At 56.1% G+C, this 21,668-nt stretch overlaps 1 protein-coding gene across 1 annotated transcript in view; it reads right to left on the bottom strand.

The window, feature by feature from the left end:
• Positions 1 to 20,370, bottom strand: part of KIF3C (kinesin family member 3C) — a 43,961-nt gene extending 23,591 nt beyond the window's left edge. Inside the window, exon 1 of the mRNA XM_056124607.1 lies at positions 18,745 to 20,370. Within this exon, the coding sequence (XP_055980582.1) occupies positions 18,745 to 20,295 (1,551 nt within the window). The 5' untranslated portion in view covers positions 20,296 to 20,370. The remainder of the gene's footprint in view (positions 1 to 18,744) is intronic.
• Positions 20,371 to 21,668: the final 1,298 nt, after the last annotated feature.

The following is a 21,668-nucleotide window of genomic DNA, read 5'->3' as shown; positions in this document are numbered from 1 at the left end:
TCGCATGTAAGGCAAACACCCAACCTGCCCCAGCCCCTCTCTATACTATTTCTTTGTTCGTTTTTTTTTTTCAATGTTTGTTTTGGGGCTACACCCGGTTGTGCTCAGGGCTTACTCCTGACAGTTATCAGAGAACCATCCGGAGTGCTGGAGATCTAACCTGCAAAGCAAGTGCCCTGCCTGCTATATTATCACTCTGGCCCCTGACCCTGAATTTGTTCTCTTCAATATGTTTTTTTGGGCCAGAGAATTAGTGCAGTGGGTACGGTCCTTGCCTGGCAAGCGTCCGACCTGGGTATGACCCATGACATCCCATATGGTACCTCAAGCACCACCAGAAGCGATTCCTCAGTGCTGAGCCAGGAGTAACCCCTAAGCATCACCGGGGTGGCCACTATCTCCCCCCACCCCACGAAATCTCTTTCAATAGGCCACTCTTAGCAGTACTGGGGGTTACTCTGACTACCCAAAATGAGTTCAAGGCGGCCTGAGTGTCTGGATCAGACTCACTCACACATGCCTCCCATGTGGTTCTACCACTTACGTCCTCAGCCCCTGAACTAAACACTTAAATGGACTTTACTAGATCTTTCCGTTTGTTTTCATTTTTCTTTGGGGACCATTCCCTGCATGTTCAAGAGTCACGCTGGCAGTGCTGCGGGGAGCGGGAACCATATGCAGTGGCCTGGATCGAAGAGGGGTCAGCTGCAAGCAAGGCAAGTGCCCTACATGCTGTACTATCTCACTATCTCTCCGGTAACCTTGACCAATCTTTTGGGCCCTACGGATACATTTTTAACCTTTTATTTAACCTCTCCTTTCAGGGGGGAAAAAATTTGCATTAACAACAAAATAACCACAGGAATGAAAATGAGAAGAAATGTCCGATATTCATTCCTCACTGTTGCTAGCAGCTTCTTTCCAGATTTTTCCATCTATACATTAAAAAAAAATAAGTACATAGTGTGAATATAAGCTTATCTCCCTTTATTTCTATTTTATTAATGAGCTCAAGCTCTATTTCAGAAATTTCGGTAGTCTACACTGTTTAGAATGAATACCCTTGTGCATGTGCTTTTTTGCCGTTTCGGTAACTCTTTGTTGTTTGTTGATGAGGGATCACCCCCGGCGGTGCTCAGGGGGCCGTGTGAGGGTGCGAGGAATCCAACCTGGGGCTTCACTCGCAAGGAACGTGCTATAACACTGAATCGCATGCTCAGGACTTTAAATTACTTCATTCATTCAGGGTTTTGTGTGTGTGTGTGTGTGTTGTGGGGGGCGGGGTGCGCACCAAGCAGTGGCCAGGGCTTAGTCCTGGCTCTACACTCAGGCATGACTCCTGCACAGGGCTCCAGAGACGACATGGGGTTGGTGGGATCGAGCTGACTCAGCCGCCTGCAAGGCAAGTTCCTTATTTGCTGCTTTATCGCTGAGGCCACTCATTTAGTTTTTTGCGAGGGGACTTTCCCAGCAGAGCTCAGGGGACCCACGGGCCATGCTCAGAAAGATGGTGACAGACGGGGCAGTGGAAGGGGCTGCTCAGCCCTGCCGCAGTGCCAGGAACCCCGGGGTCACTTCGATCATGCTCAGGCCCTCCCCGGACTATTCCACACCCAACAGTGCTGAATTTGGGTCTGTGCTTGCAATGCGTAAGACCTTGGCTCCTGAACTTACCCCCGCTCGAGGTGACTTTAGAAGGGAATCCCAGGGGTGGGAAATGGGTGGCCCACATTTGCACCTTGAGACACACTGTCAGGTGACCTTCCTGATGGTTTCTATCACGATCACGACCCACAGCAACAATTAACCGAGCCACCACTATTAACGTGTTAGGAGGCTAAAGTATTGAGGTGGTTTGAAGTATCTGTGAGTAACAGAGAGTGGAGTCTCCCTTTACTTTATATTTCTGATAACTGCTCAGAGAGAGTCTGATCACTTTCCTTTTATTTTATTTACTTATTTTAGCTTATGCTTGTTGAACTTTATTCATTTGCTTATTTTTAAAATAAATTCTTGGGGGGCTGGAGCAATAGCACAGAGGGTAGGGCATTTGCCTTGCACACGGCTGACTTGGGTTCAATTCCCAGCATACCATATTACCCTGAGCACTGCCAGGAGTAATTCCTGAGTGCATGAGCCAGAAGTAACCACTATGCATCGCTGGGTGTGACCCAAAAAAGAAAAATAAATAAATAAATAAAATAATTTTGGGGGGCTGGTGCAATAGCACATCGGGTGGGGCGTTTGCCTTGCAGGCAGCCGACCCGGGTTCGATTCCCAGCATCCCATATGGTCCCCTGAGCACCGCTCTGAGTGCAGCGCCAGGAGTAACCCCTGTGCATCACCAGGTGTGACCCAAAAAGCAAAATAAATAAATTAATTTAATTAAATAAATTCTCTTAATCATAACTGGAGCAATAGCACAGCGGGTAGGGCGTTCGCCTTACAAGCGGCCAACATGGCCGACCCGAGTTCGATTCCTCCGCCCCTCTCGGAGAGCCCGGCAAGCTACCGAGAGTACTGGATATGCCAGACACAGTAACAACAAAGTCTCCAATGGAGACGTTACTGGGCCCGCTCGAGCAAATCGACGATCAACGGGAGGGCCTTTACCTTACCTTAAAGAAATTTACAGGTCAGATGAAACATAATTCTTACAATTATTTCTACATGAATTTGTGTTATGCTTTTTTCTCAAAGGCTTCAATAGGCCTTTAAAAAAATTCTTTTGGTACTGAATCACCGTGAGATGTATAGTTACAGTCTCTCCTTTTACAACATATGTCTTATCTACCATTCTGATGGGGGGGGTGAGGTTTCTGGGGGTTCACAGCTCACGGTACTAGGGGGACCATGCAAGGGCCCCCGTGATGTGGGGGATGGAACAGACGCATCCCAGTCCTGCACATCTCCTCACCCTGCTCAGCTGAGAAGCCCCCAGTCAAACGAGCCTTTGTTTCACATTCCTCAGCCTCCCCGTTTCCTGTCCCGCGCACTCTTCAGCCACCTTCTGCCTGACAGTGTCCCAGTGGGGCCAAGAACTAAGCAACCAAGTGACCTCACTTGAACCCACTGGGACAGTGTCAGGGAAAAAAGTGACCAGGGCAAGGGTCGGGGAGACGGCTCAGAAGGCCAGAGCCTGGGGCTGGACAGATAACACAGTGGGTACGGGGCTTGCTTTGCACGCAGCTGTCTAGGGTTTATCCTTGGCATCCCGTGTGGTCCCCAAGCCCCATCAGGAGTGACCCCCTAGCAGTGAGCCAGTGGTGACCCCTGAACATCGATGGTGTGGCCCCCCCAAACCAAAACCAAACTAACAAACAAGGCTAGAGCCCAGACTTTGCAGGCAGGAGACCCGGCTCCATCCCTGGTACTACTTAGTCCCCCAAGCACCACTGGGAGTGGCCAAGACCACCAAAAGTGGACCCTGGGGGCACTGCCAGGTATGGTCCAAAAGCCCACCCCCTCCCAATCCCACTCCCCAAAAAGGAGAAAGAAAAAAAGCAACGGACGAGGGCGGAAGCTGAGACAGCCCCAGCAGGCTTCCGGGTGAGGCCTTGCTGGCTGCCTCGGGGCTTCCCCTCGCACTCAGATCCGTGTCGGCATCTCTGAAGAGAATTCCTGGAGTGACTGCGTGCCCAGGATCGTTCATTCCACTGCTCACCGCCCCTCTGCATCTCCAAGGGCCCCAGCAGGACACATTCTCGGGGACCTCGGATTCGTCCTGATCCCCAAGTGTCCCGGCCCCCTCCGCAACCCACGCTCTTGGCCAAGCCCAGCAGACAGAGCCTGTCTTTGTGCAGGAAGCAGGGCCTGGCCTGTGAGGACACTGAGTGGGCCTCAATCCAGACGCGAAGTCTCAGCCCACCCTCCTCCTCAGTCTCAGCCCTGCCCCCCCCCCCGACTGCGCCTCAATTCTCTGCTGACAAATGGGTGCTTCGCTCCACCCCTATTTCTCCACAGATCCATCTGCTCCTCTTCCCCAGAGAGCCCTGTCCAAAAACGCTCAGCTAGGAAGGGTGGGGAGGGACAGGGATGCCCTAAACCTCTGGGTCTGTTTCAGGCTTGGCAATGAGAATATTTCTGAGTCTCCAGGAAATATTCCTGAGAGCCCCGGCACCCTGTGAGTTAAAACTGCCTCGGTCATCTCTCAGGATGAGGGAGCTCCCCCCGGGGCGGGGCGGGTGCCCAGGGCAAGGATGGTTCTAAATAGGTCTAGTGTGACTGAAAGGTCAGCGGAGGCTGCTGGGGCACAAGAGACACAGGCTGGGGGCTCCGGAGCACCAGAGTCGGATGCCGGAAAGGGAAGAATCCCAGGCCGGGCAGAAGTACAGAAGCGGGTCAGTCGCCTTGCATGCAGCTGACCTGGGTTTGGTCCCTGGCATCCCAGGTGGTTCCCCAGACACCACCAGGAGTGATTCCTTAGAGCGGGGCCAGGAGCAATCCCTGAGTATCACAGAGAGAGGGTGAGAGAGGGAGGGAGGGAAGGAGAGAGATTAAGGCACAGATATTGGCACTTTGGCTGAAAGGGTAGCAGGAGTCCAGTGGATTCTGTGGGGGGGGGGGGGGGTATCAAGGGGATAGAGAGAGAGAATCCCAGGCTTACATTGGTGACCCCTGAGAATCAATCCAGCCCCCCAGAGCCAGCTGCAGCCCCTGGATGAGTCCCATCGTCTACAGATCCAAACGAAGGCGCGAACGGGTGTCGGCGCCCACTCCCCACACACGTGCTCCCACTCATCTCCCCGTCTGCTCAGGATCAGCCACCCTGAGCTGCAGACACAGCTGGAGGGACTCAGGCCCACACGCTTCCTCTCTCTGAAGGAGCCAGTGGTGTGCAGAGCTGAGAGGAGGAAGGACAAGGCGGGCCCCCCACCCCCACCCCGCTCTCCCCGGCGCTGATCCGGAGAGGCCTCTCTGGGAGGAGATACCATCAAGCACGGTTTCAAGAGCCAGACGGGTTCTGTCCTGCCGCTGCCAGCTAATCTGTGGGTATTCGGCAGGAGACAGGAGCCCCGGGTGCCACTTGGCACGTGCCCGCAGCTGGGCTCCGTCCTCTCTCCACTCACCATCCCATTAAGTCATCACCGGCGCCTTGGGAGATAATGAGCAGGAGCCGCATTGGCCAGAAAAGAAAACTCAGGCTCAGACCAGGGAGGGGAAAGCTCCAGGTCCTGGCGCCCGCGCCAGCCGCCTCCTCTTTCCCACGCCGGAGCCCACCTCCCCGGGCTACCACTTTCTCCCGGCTCCTGCAGGGAGGTGCTGCTTGAAAAAGCAGCATTTGGCACTTCAAGATCCAACGTAAATGCTCAGCATTCCAAGGGCGGGGTCAGACGCTCTGCATGTGGGAGACCGTTTCGAGAACTGGCACCACACGGTCCCCTGGGCACTGCCACCAGTGTGACCCCAAGAACTGAGCTGAGTGCTAGTTTTCAACTTTGCAGCTGGAACTGAGCTCCCCTGTCCTTCCATCCGGCTGAGGGGTTTTGAGAGCCACAGAGATGACCCCAACCATGATGGGGGGCCCGGGAGGGGTCAGTATCTCTCCCGTTTCCCTACATCAGCCCAAACCTGAACCAGTCAGGGGAAGTGATATTTCCCCAGGCCATAGTGAGATGGCAGAAAGAGGGATGAGTCAGAGCGTATTTACTGCCCTCGAGGGGCCAGGAATTTACCAAGTCCCTTTCAGTCCTAATCAAGGGTATCAGCCTCTGCTGTTTAGTTTAGTTCTGGCCTCGCCTCCCTTACAGGTGCTGAGTAAGGACAGGCAGCTCATTAATAATGGGAAAGGACTTAAGGCTCATTATCTCCCTAGACCAGTGGTTGAGACATGGCTGAGGTTTCCCACTGTTCCTTATTCCTCTTTGTTTTCGGCCACACCCGCAGAGGTGGTATGGGGCTACTCGTGGCTTAGTTTTGGGGGCCTGAACCCGGCCTCCTGCATGCAAAGCACGCATTCTAGCCCTTTGATCTATCTCTGCAGCTCCAACTTGCTATCTTTTTTTTTTTTTTTGGTTTGCTTTTGGGTCACACCGGGCAAAGCCCAGGGGTTACTCCTGGCTCTGCACTCAGGATGCACTCCTGGCAGTGCTTGTGGGACCGTGTGGGTTGCAAAGGATGGAACCAGGGTTGGGCGCTTGCAAGGCAAATTCCCTGCTGTACTATCGCTCCAGCACCCACACCCATATTTGCTATTTCTATACCTCAGGGACATATAGCATCTCTCATCACCAGGAGCAAAGTACAACTAGCATGAGAGGTCTCGGTCTCCTGGAAACCGCCGCTGCTGGAAACAGCTCGTAAGATCTTTCTTCTTTGGTGGTTCCCTGGTCCTCGGTCTTTAAGGAGCAAGCAGCAAACGAAGAAGAAATGAAAGAGACTTTATGGAAGGGACAACCCATGCTATTTCCCACGGTGCTTCCCTGAGGCCCTGCTCTGAGAGGGATGTGAATCAGACATCTTCTGAGTTTCCTGTCTTAAGTCTCCCCAAAAAACCTTCAACTGCTACAGAAATAAATGGGGGGTTTTTTGTTTGTGGGTTCATTTGCTTTGTTTTGTTTTTTGTTGTTGTTGTTTGTTTGTTTGCTCTTTGGGTCACACCTGGCTGTGTACAGGGTTTACTCCTGGTTCATGCACTCAGGAATTATTCCTGGTGGTGCTCAAGGGACCATATGGGATGCTGGGAATCGAACCTGCATCAGCTGTGTGCAAGGCAAACGCCCTACCCTCTGTGCTATCACTCCAGCCCCCTCATTTGCTTTGTCTGGGGGGACACAAGGTCTTTCTCTTGTCTCTGCTTCAGGGAGCACTCCTGAAGAGTGCTCAGAAGACCATGTAGGGTGCAGGGGATTGAACTCGGGTCAGCAGCACGCAAGGTAGCATCCTACCTGATGTACTAGGGCTCACCCCCACCCGACTCCCTCATGCTTCGACTTTTAAGAGCTCAGAATCCTCCCTCTCTTAATCTAAGATCAGGAAGCTGATTGTCTAGGGTGAAGAGCAGAGAGCTGATAGGCTGGGCGAAGGGATGACATTCTCCCAGCAGCCTCACATAGGTGGGCAAGGAGGCCAGGAGAGTTCAAGGCATCCTGGGGCAAGGCAGGTCGAACAACTTTGCCCCGGGGCTTCAGTAAGGGGGCCAGAAATTCAAGCGGGGAGTCCAGGCCTGAGTGCAGAGGCCCTGCGTTCAACCCCCAGTACCAGCCCACCAGTGCACAAAAATATCTGCTCCAGCGAGAAAACCATGAGCACGTCAGGTCCTGTCCTCTCCCCAAGTTCCCTTGCTTCTTTGTGGTGTTCTAGAGAGTTCTCTCCAGCACCAGGGATGTGATACAGCCAGACAATAGAATGCAACAGCAGCAGAAGTGGCTGGGCCTCGGTCCTGCAGAGCAAGGTCGCAGCACGGGCAGATCAGGCTGGCGGGAGGGGCCATTTCCAGGCTCCAGCAGTTCCAGGGCTAGGCTCGCCTCTGCTTGTGAGTCAGCAAATGCTTCTACTGATCATCTATTGATCATGCCTTACAGCTGACTGATTGTTCCTATAACCCCTTGGCCAAGGATGCAGATGACCAATGGCCAAGGACCACCGAGAGAGTATTTGCAACTCTGGACTTCCTCGATGGTTCCTGACCTTTAAACTTCCAGTCAATCAGTTGTCAACACATTTTTTTTTGTATTCTATCTCTTTTAAAAACTTCAGATAGGGGGCTGCAGTGATAGTTCAATGAGTAGTGCGTTTGCCTTGCAGATGGCTGACTCCATTCAGATCCCCGGCACCCCATATGGTCCTCCAAGCGTGAGAGAAGTAAGTCCTGAGTGTAGAGCCAGGAGTAACTCCTGAGCATGTTGGGTGTGGCCTGAAGAAAGCCAAAAACAAAACAAACGAACAAAACTCCCTTAGATTGTGTTTTGCTTAATTAGCAAAGTAATCTATGCTTAACATTGAAAATTAGAGGTATGAGGAGTCCAGAGGGATAATACAGGAGTTAATGTGCTTGCCTCGCTGTTTAGGGTATCAGCCTCTGCTGTTTAGTTTAGTTCTGGCCTCGCCTCCCTTACAGGTGCTGAGTAAGGACAGGCAGCTCATTAATAATGGGAAAGGACTTACGGCTCATTATCTCCCTAGACCAGTGGCTGAGACATGGCTGAGGTTTCCCACTGTTCCTTATTCCTCTTTGTTTTCGGCCACACCCGCAGAGGTGGTATGGGGCTACTCGTGGCTTAGTTTTGGGGGCCTGAACCCGGCCTCCTGCATGCAAAGCACGCATTCTAGCCCTTTGATCTATCTCTGCAGCTCCAACTTGTGGACCCCAGTTCAAACCCTCAGCACTACAAATGATTCCCCCCAGCACTGCCAAGAGTGATCCCTGAGCACAGTCAGGAGTAAGCCCTGAGCAGCACCGGGAGGAGGAAGAGGAAGTGAAAAGTCCTTCCTATTAAAATGCACAGATGATTGCATTCCCATGATACTTTCCAGAAATTAAAATAATCCGAAGACATTTGACCAGCTCATGTTCCTGGCTATGGACACCCCGAAAGATTTGCTACTCAGACCAACGCACGGGGCTGGGCTGAGGTCAGAGACTGGAGTTTGCATCAGCAGGAAGGAGAGTGATGAGCTCAGCCCCTGGGCAGATGCGGGCGCCCGCTGGGACCCGTTAGCCAGGGAGCTGGCAGGATCCTGTGCTCGCTGAGCCGCTGTCCCCAGGGCAGGGGAGGGGCTCGGGCTCAGGAGTCGGTCCCACCACTTCCAAGGCAGGTGACCCTGAACCCACATTTTCCAGGCCCTGCTATCACATGGAGATTGAATCAGCCCGACCCGTGAGTGGCTGTGAGTACAGGCTCAGCCACACGGGCCGCTGGTACTACTCGAGCTCTGACAATGCTCCTGCTGGAACTCGCCAAGAAAGGAGCCCTACGTGAAAAGACGCTGTACATCGAGAATCATCAGGGAGATTCACATCAAAACAACAAGATAGCGTCTCGCGCCACAGGGACTGGCGCACAGCAAAAAGAACAAGAACAACCAGTGCTGGCGCGGATGTGGGGAGAAAGGGACTCTCATTCACTGCTGGTGGCAAAGCCAACTGGCCCAGCCTTTTTGGAAAACAATATGGACATTCCTCAAAAAACTAAAAACAAAGCTTCCATACGACCCAGAAATATCACTTCTGGGAATATACCGAGGGCCCGGAAACAAAAAACGCAGAAAAGCCATCTGCATTTCAATGTTCACTGCAGCACTATTCAAAAAAAAAAAAAAATAGACTCTGGAAACAGCTTGAGTGCCCAAGAAGACTATGGTACATCTACACAATGGAATACTACACAGCCACCGGGAAAAATGATGTCATAAAATTTGCTTATAAATGGATGAACATGGAGAGTGTCACGCTATGTAAAATAAGTCAGAGGGAGAGGGACAGACATAGAATGACTGCAATCATTTGCGTGATATAAAAAATATAGTATGCCCAAAGACAGTAGAAACCAGGGCCAGAGGGACTGGCCCATGGTAGGAAGATTGCCGGCAAGGGGGAGGGAGTGCACAGTTAGGACAGAGAAGGGACCACTATGACAGCAATAGCTGGAAATGATCACTCTGGACAAGAACTGAGTGCTGTGGGGCTGGAGCGATAGCACAGTGGGTAGGGCGTTTGCCTTGCATGCGGCCAACCTGGGTTCAAATCCCAGCATCCCACATGGTCCCCTGAGCACCACCAGGAATAATTCCTGAGTGCAGAGCCAGGAATAACCCCTGAGCATCGCCGGGTGTGACCCAAAAAGCAACAACAACAACAACAAAAACAACTGAGTGCTGAAAGTAGGCAAAGGGATATACATGACAACCTTTCAGTACCTGTATTACAAATCATAATAACCAAAAGGAGAGGGGAGGGGAGGGAGAGGGGAACCCTACGGGGCTAGAGAGAGAGTATAATGAGGTAGACCAGGGTTCGACCCCCAGCATCCCATATGGCCTCCCAGGCTGGACCAGGAGTGATTCCTGAGCACATAGGCAGGAGCAAGCCCTGAGTAACTGCTGGGTATGGAAGGAAGGAAGGAAGGAAGGAAGGAAGGAAGGAAGGAAGGAAGGAAGGCAGGCAGGCATCATGTGGGGCTCACACTATGCACAGTTCAGGGACCCCCAGACAGAGCATGGGTAAACCTGCCTAGCATGGGCGAAGCACCAAGTTGATCCTTGGCCCCACAGGTCCCCCAGCACTATGGGGCCCCGAGCATGGGCTACAATGCCTGGCCCAAACACCTGAACCATTAGGCGCACACAGCTTGCCAGGAGAGGCCTTCTGCACCCCTAAGCACAGACTGGAAGGCATTCCCCGCCGCCCCCCCCCCCCCCCCGAATAAAAGCAGCATTCTAACTCAGGGTCTGAGAGCCTCTGCCCTGCAGGGGAGAAGAGGAAACTCGAAAGTCACTCTTCTTTTCCCAGCCCGGGGCCTCCCACAGGCCAGTTATGAGCCCACCCCCAGTCCTGCCCCCAGTTGGAGAAAGTAACTCTTTAGCCTGACCAGGGAGGAACAAATAGCCAGGAAATTTCTCAGGATGTTAAAAAGTTTTAGATACGAGAAATCTATGTTGGAGAGGCGTGGGGGCTATTTGAACCTGGGATGCTCCTGGCTCTGTGCTCATGGATCACTCCTGGAGGGAATGAAGAAACCACATGTGGGGCTGGGAATTAAACCCAGGTCAGGTGTGTGCAGGGCAAGAGCCTCTACCGCGATACTCTCTCTCCAGTGCAAGAGACGGTTTTCGTACCCCTTCAGCCACCTGGTTTCATCAACGCTCGGGTCCCTCGGGCTCCAGAGTGTCCCGTCTGGCCAGGCCTGCCCATCTCCAGCCTAATTCCAGGCCCTTGTCCTCAGAGCAATGACAACATTGCAGCCACTTCATCGACACAGCTGCTGTTTATGACTCAGGGAGCACCGTAACAGAATCCTGCAGCCAACACACAGTAGAGATGCCCGGCCCGGACTCAGGCCTGTGGAGACGCGACGGAACGAGAAACCCAGCAGCTCAGAGGCAGACGTGTTCGCGCCCCAGCTTTATCGTACAGAACGCCCACCACCCAGCGGTACTCAGGGCTTGCTCCTGCCTATGTGCTCAGGACTCAGTCCTGGTCTGGCTTGGGAGTCCATCTGGGATGCTGGGGTTCGAGTGAGTGGTGCGTCTGTTAACCCATCGCACGGGCCGAGGTGGGAGGGAACGAAAAAGTCTGCTTCCACCCATGTCAAGAGGGACCTCTGACCCGGGGGGGAGGACTCAGCTGGGATAGGGCTGGGGTACCCAGAATCCCAGGATTACCCGCACCCTCGCCCCCCCGCCCCTGCCCAGACTCAGAGCAAGTGACGGGGGCTGGGTCCGTGGAGATTTGTGGATGGTAGCAGAGCAGCTTCAGGAAAGCAGCTGCTCCGGGTCATTAGGGAGCTCGGGAGACAGGGTGAACACCTTCCTGGAGACACGGCCACAAGCCACCACAAAGCGGCTGCCACCGAGGGCGCAACTCTCAACGGATTCTCGCACTTGGGGTCTTCGCCCCAGAATCCCTGCTCTCCCTCGCTCACCCCTGCACACGCCTCTGTAACTCCATTTCTCTTTCCCCTCTCCCCCGACATCCTCCGTCCCTTTTCTTTCTCCATTTGTCTTTCTCTAACTGGCCAATGCGGAATGCTGCAAACTATCCTTTGTGATCTTTTATTAGATGTATTTATCACACATCTTATTTATTTTGAGGTTTTTGTTGAAACACAAAAACACACGGGCCACACCCAGTGGTGCTCAGGGCTCACTCCTGGCTCTGCACTCAGGGATCACTCCTGGTGGGGCTCAGGGGAGCATATGGGATGCCGGGATCAAACCTCAGTCTGTTGCGTGCCAGGAAAATGTCCAACCATGGGGCTGGAGCAAAAGCACAGTGGGTAGGGTGTTTGCTTGCATGTGGCCAACCCAGGTTCGATTCTCAGCATCCCATATGGTCCCCTGAGCACCGCCAGGGGTAATTCCCGTGCATCGCCAGGTGTGACCCAAAAAGCCTAAAAAAAAAAAGAAAGAAAGAAAGAAAGAAAATGTCCAACCCTATACTATTATTTCCACCCACCCTCCATATATTACGTTTTATACTCTCTGACCTTCCTTCTCAAGATGAACTAAACATGTCATATTTCACTTTAAAAATGTTATTTTGGGAAGAACAATTAAAAACTTTTAGGAGCTTTGATGATTATCTAGTCCAGCATTTCTCAGTCAGAGGCTGAGGCCCCCAGGCACCCTACGGGCTGCAATGAAAACTGCATAAATGCGGGGCGATGGACATGACCAGGGAGCTAGCCAGCAGGACGGGTTCGTGGGGGGGTGGGGGGGAGGGGGAGTTCACAAGAAGGAAACAAGATCAGAATGGAGGTCACAGTCAGAAAAGTGTTAAAGGGTTGAGAAACACTGATCTAGCCCCCTGGCTTTCCTGACACACTAATCCCTTCAGAGCACCTGTGCTATCCAGTTTCTCTTTGATCATCTCCAGATATCAGAGTCAGAACCTCTGGGTGCTGCCCTAGTCTAACTTCTACAAAGTTCTTGACAGTGAGCTTACGTGCTCCTGTAATTGCCACTCTAAGGTACCAGCCTGGAACAATCTAGGATACAGAACCAGGGCAATAAAGAAAGAGCAGTTAGACACATGTTGGGTTTGAAGGATGAGGTAGACCAGTTGGCTCTTAGGATCCCCTTTTCCATCAGGGCCAGAGTGATAGCATAGTGGGTAGGGCACTTGCCTTTGCATGTCGCCGACCCCTGTCTCATCCCCAACAATCCATCTTGAACCCCAAGCCTTGCCACAAGTGATGCAGAACCAGGAGCAAGCCCTGATCTCAGCTCAGTTGGCCCCTGGGCAAAACATCAGCTGAAGAACTGAAAAGCTAGTTCAGAGGGTGAGGCACTTGCCTTGCATATAATTGACTAGGGTTCAATCTCCGGCACCCCATATAATGCCCTGAGCCCCACCAGGAGTGATCCCTAAGCATAGAGCCAGGAGTCTTGAATGTGACCCCCCTGGCACACCCCCCGCCGAAAAAAATAAAAGACTTTAGCTCAGTTGTTTTTAGTTACTTCACTGCCATGGGCCTCCATGTTTTTTCTATAAACTGGGAACAGTCCTAGCACCTTTTATTTTTCAGTTTATGGGCCTCACCCAGCAATGCTCAGGCTATGTATTCAGGGATCACTCCTGGCAGTGCCGGGGGGATCCCAGGCATTGCCAGGAATTGGACCTAGGTCGGCCATGTGCAAGCAAGTGCCCTACCCGCTGTACTATCACTTGGGCCCCCAGAGCACCTTTCTTGAAAGATGTGTGGATGAAATGAGATTATCTATGAAACTGACTGAGTAGAGCTCGGCACCCCCCGGCTAAGGGAACCTTATTGCTGAAACCATCCAGAAACTCCCTCTCTTGCACATGTATCTGTTCACTCCCAAAGCCGTGGGGCAGAGGCAGAGGGACAGTGAACAATTCAGTGCACTAGTACTCTGCAGTGACAGCCTCCCTCAGGCGTTTGAGGCCACTTCTGCAAGGTCCCTGTGTTGTCCACGATCCACGCAGAGAACAAGCTCCACCCTGCTCTAGTCCCCACCCACCTACAGCTGTCTTGGGGACAGACAAGTGGGGCCCTGGTTTCTTCCTCTTCCACAACTCTGCTGGGTCATCAGCCCTATCCATGCCCTCTTCCTTCCCTCCAGGGATCTTGAATCAAAGTGATATAGGGGGGTGTTTTATTTGGAGGAGGGGAGTTGGGGACCACCCACAAAATGTTGTTTGCTGGGGCTGCTCCCTGTGTACACTCTGAAGTGCTGGGGACAAAACTCAGGATTCTTGATTGCAAAGTATGTCCTCACTCCTTGGCCCTTGAATCAAAGTTTTCGGAATTTTCTAGTCCAAAGATTCCCAAACATATTTGACCTATCACCCTGTTTTCATGGAAAAAAATAAAAATAAACACTCAGTAATCCCCTGGACATTTAAGGGAGCAAACAGAAAGCACCACCCCAACTGCAGTGGCGGCTACTAGAGCCCCCTGAGATGGGGCCAGTGTGCTCCCTGAGGGGCCAGTATCACCCCACTTTGGCAAACAATGCTCTAGCCCCATCCCTCAAGGACTTCAGTTTATTTATTTTTATCTTTCTGTTTTTTGTTTTTGGGTCACGGCCGGCGACGCACAGGGGTTACTCCTGGCTCTGCACTCAGGAATTACTCCTGGCACTGCTCAGGGGGCCATATGAACACTGGGAATCGAACCTGGGTTGGCCGCGTGCAAGGCAAACGCCCTACCCGCTGTGCTATCACTCCAGCCCCAAGGACTTCAGTTTAAAATCTAAGATGCTGGATGGAATGATCAGACAGTGGGGAGGGCACTTGTCTTGCACGTGGCTGACCTGGATTCGATCCCCGGCACCCCAGATGCTTTCCTGAGACCTGCCAGGAGTGATCCCTGTGTGCAGAGCCAGGAATAAGCCCTGAGCACAGCCAGGTGTGGCCCCCAAAGAAACAAATCCAAGCTGTCACTTCAACCTTCTCACCTCCCTCTCTCGCCCACTCTCTGCACCCCACCTGCCTTCATCCACACAGCCCCAGCCGGAGCCATGAGCCAGGGGCCCTGCACAAGGGGCTCCATTTAGGGTCCTGGAGCAGCCTTGATGGAGAAACTATGGAAGAGCCCCAGCCCCCAACGCTGATCATAATCAACGACACCCACACACGGGGACACCCCCCAACATCCCGAGGCCCAGGGTGCAGCGGGCGACCCTCAGAGAGACCAGGTATCTGTGCACAGCCATGGGAACAAAGGGACCAGGAGCCTGGAGGTGGCGGGCAGAAGACAGGCCACTGCAGCCCACCACGGCTGCAGGCGGAGCTGGAGTGAACGAGGCTACTGGGTCACCTCTGTGCTGCTGGCCCCACATGTGGCATGGCGAGAGGCTGAACCACAGGCCAGAATGGGGTGGGGAGACACCGAGGCCGGAGCTCACAGTGTGGGAAGTGGGGGGTGGGGGGGACTGCAGATGACGAGCAAAATGTCTGCGACTTCCGGGACGGACTCACTACCATCCATTGATTTGGTGCTTTCAAGTGACTTCAAACCCCTGGCACTAATGAGCTGGCATCATCCAGAGAGCTAGGCCGGTGTAGGGAGCAACATGCTGCTTCCGGTCCCTTGCACATCCCTGAAAACGCTCCAATGGTTTCCTCCATCCTGGAACTGTCCACACTGACCCTTGAGGAGTGGGGTCGCGTGTCTGGGGCTGGCTGGTGGCCGTCAGTCCCGAGCAGAGAGAAGTCACAGGACAGAAACGCGGTTCCCCACTGCAGTTTCCCACCACCCTCTGCATCACAGACACAAAGCCTGGACCTGGTGGCCAGTAAGTCCCCACCGTGTCAGCCCCTCTGTGGGGCGCTGGGTCAGCCTCTCCCGCTGGGCTCTAGAAACCCAGAGTCCAAAAGCCAATGGCCTCTGCCCCAGTCCCCACGAAGAAAACACGAAGGGATGTGTGCCTTGAGGGGGTGGATCCTGAATCCACTGTTATTGTTATTGTTTGGGGGAGGCCACACCCCGCGGTGCTCAGGGCTGACTTCCGGCTCTGTGTTCACGGATCATTGCTGGTGAGGGCTCTGTAAACCAGGTGTGAACCAGGGATGGGAGCCAGGTCCGTTGCACACAAGGCCAGTGCCCTACCCACTGTCTTACTGTGCCAGCCCTTCCTGAGTCCACTGTTACCAGGCCCAGCTTTCCCTCCCAGCCTCGGTTTCATGACAACCATCAAAGAGCGTTGAGAGGCCTAGATGAGGCTAACAAGTCAGGGTCAGAACAGATGACTGGTTAAAGAAACTTTGGTACATCTACACAATGGAGTACTATGTAGCTGTTAGAAAAGATGAAGTCATGAAATTTACATACAAGTGGTATTACATGGAATGTATCATGCTAAGCGAAATGAGTCAGAGAGGGACAGACATAGAAAGATTGCATTCATCTGGGGAACATAAAGTAACAAAATGGGAGACTAACCCAAGAATAGCTGAGATAAGTACCAGGAGGTTCACTCCATGGCTTGGAGGCCAGCCGGGCATTCTAGGGGAAAGTGCAGCTCAGATAGAGAAGGGAGCACCAAATAAAGGGTGTTGGGAGGATCCTCCCAGGATGGGAGAAGCATGCTGAAAGTAGACTATAGACCGAACATGATTGCCACTCAGTGCCTCTTTTGCAAACCACAGCACCCAAAAGGAGAGCGAGAACAAAAGAGAATGCCCTGTCACAGAGGCAGAGTGGGATTGGGGGTTGGGGGGTGGGAAGGATACTGGGATCCATGGTGGTGAAGAATGGGCACTGGTGGAGGGATGGGTACTCGATCATTGCATAACTGAAACCCAAGCACAAAAACTTATAAGTCTACAACCATACCTCATGGTGTTTCACTAATAAAAATTAAAAAAAAAAAAAAAGAAGAAGTCAGGGCCAGGGCGGTAAAGAAAAACAAATGACTCAAATTATCAGGTGCTCAGGAACCATCAGCGCCTGAGACCAAGGCCAGGGTCCAGCTTCTCGACCGTCTACCAGGCCCTGTGCACGTCCTGGCCTCAGTTTGCCTGGGGCTCTGCCGGCTATCAAACCGGGGTGCTGAGGGCCAAGCCTCCAGTCCCCGAATGCTGGTGCTAGCCACCTTGCTCTCCACTGGCCCCACTGTCGGGCCCACGTGACCCAAAGCCTTCCTGAGGTTTCATTTTCAAAGGGCAAGGACCTTTGTATGAAACTGTTTTCTCGCTTATTTCCCATCTGCCTGATGAGAATGCCTGTGAGGACGAGAAACTGGCGAGTTGGTCTCTGTTGTGTACTTGGGGCTTGCAACAAACAGGGCGGGGACCATAACAGATCACTGAGTGAGTGGATGGGGAGGTGGAGAGTTGGAAGGAAGGGCGGGCAGGAAGGAGAAAAGAAAAAAGGAAGGGAAGAGGGGAAGGAAGAAAGGAAGGAGAAGAAACCTCAGTAGAAACCTCCCCGAGGGCCACTCAGTTCCCGGCCATGGGAACTCTCCTCTAGCTGACCCGATTTCTCAGGGTTGCCAGCACAGCCTCTGTGCCTCCAGTTTTCAGGGGGTCGTGGAGAGGGGCGTGGGGGGGCACAGGGATGGGCACAAAGGAAGGAGGACAGGGGACACTCAGTAATGAAGCTGATGAGAGGCTGCCCAGGTACCAATTCTGGGCGAGAGGCACCAGGCTGCCGGATCACCTCAGTGAGCCCCCGGGTTGCCTTTCCCACCTGCTTCTCTGGGGACACCCCCAAAGTGTGTCAGACCTCGGATCCATCCTGGGAGGAAGTGGCTCAGCATGACCCCGGAGAGGCAATAAATAGGAGACACGCCAAGGCCGCAGCGGCACCTCCCAGAGCAGACAATGGCGCGTGAGGCCAGGGCCTCATCAGTCAGGCCAGCGGCTGAAGCTCTGCCTCCCCACCCAGGTCAGCATCCCCCGCTCCCAGCCACACTCGCGAGCGGCAGTAAGGCGGGGATGGCACGGTTTGGCTGCCCCAGCCCGCAGGAGCTCCTGGTTCCTGGGGTCCCTCCTCCAGCCCTCCGTGTGGAGGGTGCCAGGGACCCGGATATGCCTGGAGCCTTGAACTGCGGCATGGCCAGAGTGAAATCTCATAGGGGCGTTTCCTTCCAGCAGGGGGACGGAAACAGTGCAGGCCGGATGCTGGGGCTCTCGGATCTCGGGGTGATGGGGGTCTTACTGGGATGCCCCTGGATGTGGAGGCTGGTGGGTCTCCATCAGGGAACTGTCAGATAGGAGGAGCAGTCAGACATTACCCAGACCTCCATTTTACAAAGTGGGAAACTGAGGGCTGACTCACACACGGTCCCTGAGCGAGCAGCAGACAGTGAGGCCCAGAATCCAGGACTCCAGCATGGAGCTGGGGCTGTTTCTTCCCAGCCTCTGCGGGATCCCTGCGTCTGCCAAGGCCCCGGGCATGACCCTGCCCTTGCAGGGCCCCTGAGCGCCACCCAGGCATTAGCTCCGTTTCCAAGTGGAGTGGCGGCCCCCCAGCCCCGCCATCACCCAAGGACTGACAGTACCAGGCCCTCGGGTCCAGCCCAGCCCACTGCTCCACCGGTGGAGCCCTGCTTCTCTGGTGGGGAGCTGAGAACGGGTACTCCAGACAGCTCCCGTAAGCATCACGTGAGAAGAAGATGCCTAACGGGTATTTTTGTAAACCGAGACCCCATCCCAACATCAGACCTGGGGCTGTGGTGTGAGGTTTGCAGGGACCACCTCGCAGGCACAACGGTATAGGGGTGGGGGGCTGCTGTTTGAGCAGAACTCTCACCCCTCACCCACCAGAGGCTGGGCCTGCCTGGCCATCCACGCACCTGACCCATCCTGGAGCCCACAGGGAGAGACCGAGAGGTGGCAGGTCAGACCAGCCCCCGTCTGCAGGTTTGAAGAACCTGTCTGCCTGTTCTGCTTTGTGTGTACATGCACGTGTGTGTGTGTGTGCGTGTGTGTGTGGCATCCTCTTAGGTCCTGATGCCTGGCTCTACCTGGCAGCCCAGGATGGCAGGAACTTGCCTGGCAGCCCGCGGCTTCGGGCCCATCACAGACCCCTCTAAGCAAGCCTACCCCTAGGGCCTGGCTCTGTGGGGAGAGCGGGGGACCTCTGGGGCGCCCCCTCCCGGCGGGGTGCTTACCTTGTACTTGGCCGCCAGCAGCTCGGTGGCCTGCTGCTCCCGCCGCAGGTCCTCCAGCATCTTCTCCTTCTCCTCCAGCAGCTTCTGCTTCTCCTCGCTCACCAGGTTGCGGTCGTCCTGGATGGCGGCCTTCTCCTCCTCCAGCCGCTCCTTCTGCTCCTGCAGGTAATTCTCCATGTTCTTATCCAGCGCCGACTCCAGGATGGGCTGGGGCGGGCGGTGGTTGTTGTTGTTGTCGTCCTCCTCCTCGGCCACCCAGGCCTCGATCACGGGCCCCTCGGGGTAGCCGGCGGGGGCCGAGGCCGCCTTCTTCCGGCGGCTGCTCTTCCGCCGCAGCCGCTTGCCCAACATCCCCCTCTTCTCCAGCTGGGCCTTCAGGCGCGCGATCTCCTCCTGGAACTCCCGCAGCAGCGTGTCCTTGGGGTCCTCGTTCACGCGGGGCTTGTTCTTGATGTTCTTGGCCCGGTTGGCGAAGCGCAGGGTGGACAGGCTCTCGTCGTAGCTGTGCGACGCGGGGCCCAGCGTGGCCACCATGATGGTCTTGGCGTTGCCCCCCAGCGAGTCCTGGAGCAGGCGGGTGAGCTTGGAGTCCCGGTAGGGGATGTGGGTGCTCCTGTTGCCGGCCAGGGCGGCGATCACGTTGCCCAGCGCCGACAGCGACAGGTTGATTTTGGAGGCCTCCTTGGGCCTCTCGCCGCTGCCCGTGGCCCCTCCGCCGCCACCCCCGCCGTTCCCCGACCCCGGGGTGGCCGTGCTCCCGGCGGCTGACCCCGAATTGGTGCCCGCCTTGTTCTGCCGCTCGCTGCCCGCCAGGTCCACCAGGTTGAGCTTGCCCACGCGGATGTGGTCCTGGCCGTCGGAGCCGCGCTCGCTGCACTCGACCGTGATGACGAAGATGGCATGCGAGCGGGAGCTGAGCTCGTTCATGTGCGTGCTGCCCACCGCGCGGGTCTGGTTGCCCAGGTTCATCACGTGCTCGATCTCCTTGACGTTCTTGGTGACGAAGGAGGAGAGGTCCTTGATGTAGACGCCCGTCTCGGGGTTCTCCTTCAGCTCCAGCCGCTTGCCGGGCTCCTTGGAGAGCAGGTCCCGGATCTCCTCCTGGTAGATCTCCAGGTAGGAGGCCCGCACCAGGTACTGCTGGTTCTGGGAGCGGGAGATGTGGGTGAAGATGTGCTCGAAGGCGTTGGGGATGACCCCGCGCAGCTCGGGCTCCACCCAGGTGCCCTGCATGGTGTAGGTCTTGCCCGTGCCCGTCTGGCCGTAGGCGAACACGGTGCCGTTGAAGCCCTGCAGCACCGAGTCGATGAGCGGCCGCACGGTTTCGTCGTACAGGTCGGCCTGCTTGGAGCTGGCGTCGTACACGGCGTCGAAGGTGAAGGTCTTGGGCAGCTCCCCGGGGGCCGCGCGGGGGTTGCGCAGGGTCACCTGGCCCAGCTTCACGTCCATGGTCAGGATCTGCTCGTGGCCCGCCGCCTCCTCCTTCCGACTGAGCGGGCGGCAGCGGGCCACCACCTTGAGGGCCTCGCTGGCCTTGGTCTTACTGGCCATCTCGCCGGGCGCCCTGTCCTGGGTGCGCGCGCGCGCTGCGGGGGTCCGGCCCGGCGCCCAGGCGCCGCTCGTCAGTCAGTGCGCAGGCAGGGATCCCGGGCGCGGGGATGCGGGGATGCGGGGCTCGGGGGGGCGGCCGGGGACCCCGCCGCGGCGGTCCCCGGGGCCTCCACCGCTCTGGGAGGGCGGATCAGGCGGCAGCGCCGGGCAGCCGCGCCGGCCGAGCGGCGGAGCCCGGAGCGCGCCCCATGCCGGGCGGGCGGGCGGCGGCGCGGCCGTCACCGGCGACGCCAACAATGAGATCAAAGGCAGAGGGAAGCGGGATGGGGGTGGGCGCGCGGCCGGCTCCGCTCCCCCTGCTCCCCCTGCTCCTCCTGCTCCTGCTCCTCCTCCTCCTCTAGGGATCCATGGGGCGGGCTGCGGGGGCGCGGCGGCCGGTGGGGGGGTCCCGGGCCTCCCGAGGGATGCGGCTCACCTGGCGTCCGCGCCCGGAGCGCGGGGGTCATTCATCGCTGCGTCCGCCGGCCGAGCCCGGGAGGAAAACAGAAGGGACGGGGCGGAGCGGCGGCGGGAGCGAGCGAGGTGCGCGGCGCGGCGCCCCGGCTAAGCCGCCCGGCCGGGGTGGGGCGAGGGGCGGGGCCGCGGGCCGTCGCGCGCCAGCCCCGCGCCGCCGGGTCGCGGGGGACCCCGGAGCATCGCCGGCCCGCTCGCGCGCAGGCCCCCTCGGCGGTGACGGGCGGCAGTGCGGACCCCCGCGGCCGGCGCCCACCGGGCGGGTGCAGCGTAGACACCGCCCGCCGCAGCCCCCGCCTCGCGGCGCCCCGAGCACGCTGGGAGTTGTAGTCCCGCCTTTGTTACCCGGGTGCGGGCAGGTTGCGGCTGCGGGTGTCCCCCCCCCATCACCACCACCACCACCCGCCAGTTCCCCCCAGCACCCACCCCGCCCCCACCCAGGACCCTCGCTGGCTCTCTCTGCCTGCCGGCTTGCCGGAGACCGCGCTGAGCCTGCAGCCCCGCCGGAGCAGACACCCGCCCCGCACCGGTCCCTGCGCAGCCTGCCGTCATCCTCCATCCCTCCATGGCTCCTGCCTTTCTGTCTGCAGAGGGCCACAAGTCCCTCTTCTCCAGGCCCCCTCCGAGCTGAGCTTGTCCTGACTGCCCTTTGCTTCTTCTCCCGACCTGGGTTTCTTCTAGCTTTTCTGTTCTCTTTCCCAGATCACCTTCCAGGGGACCCTCTCCTCAACTCTTCTTCCCAGCCCTCAGCCCTGGTCTCCCCTCTTTCCCCCCCACTGGACTTCCTACTGTATAAAATCCTCTGCTGGAGCGATTGGACAGCGATTAAGGTGCCTTGCAAGTAGAGTGACCCGAGTTCG

Source organism: Sorex fumeus, unplaced genomic scaffold (assembly GCF_029834395.1).
Source record: "Sorex fumeus unplaced genomic scaffold, SorFum_2.1 ptg000006l, whole genome shotgun sequence".
Taxonomy (NCBI): Eukaryota; Metazoa; Chordata; class Mammalia; order Eulipotyphla; family Soricidae; genus Sorex; species Sorex fumeus.
This window is presented reverse-complemented; position numbering and strand designations above follow the sequence as displayed.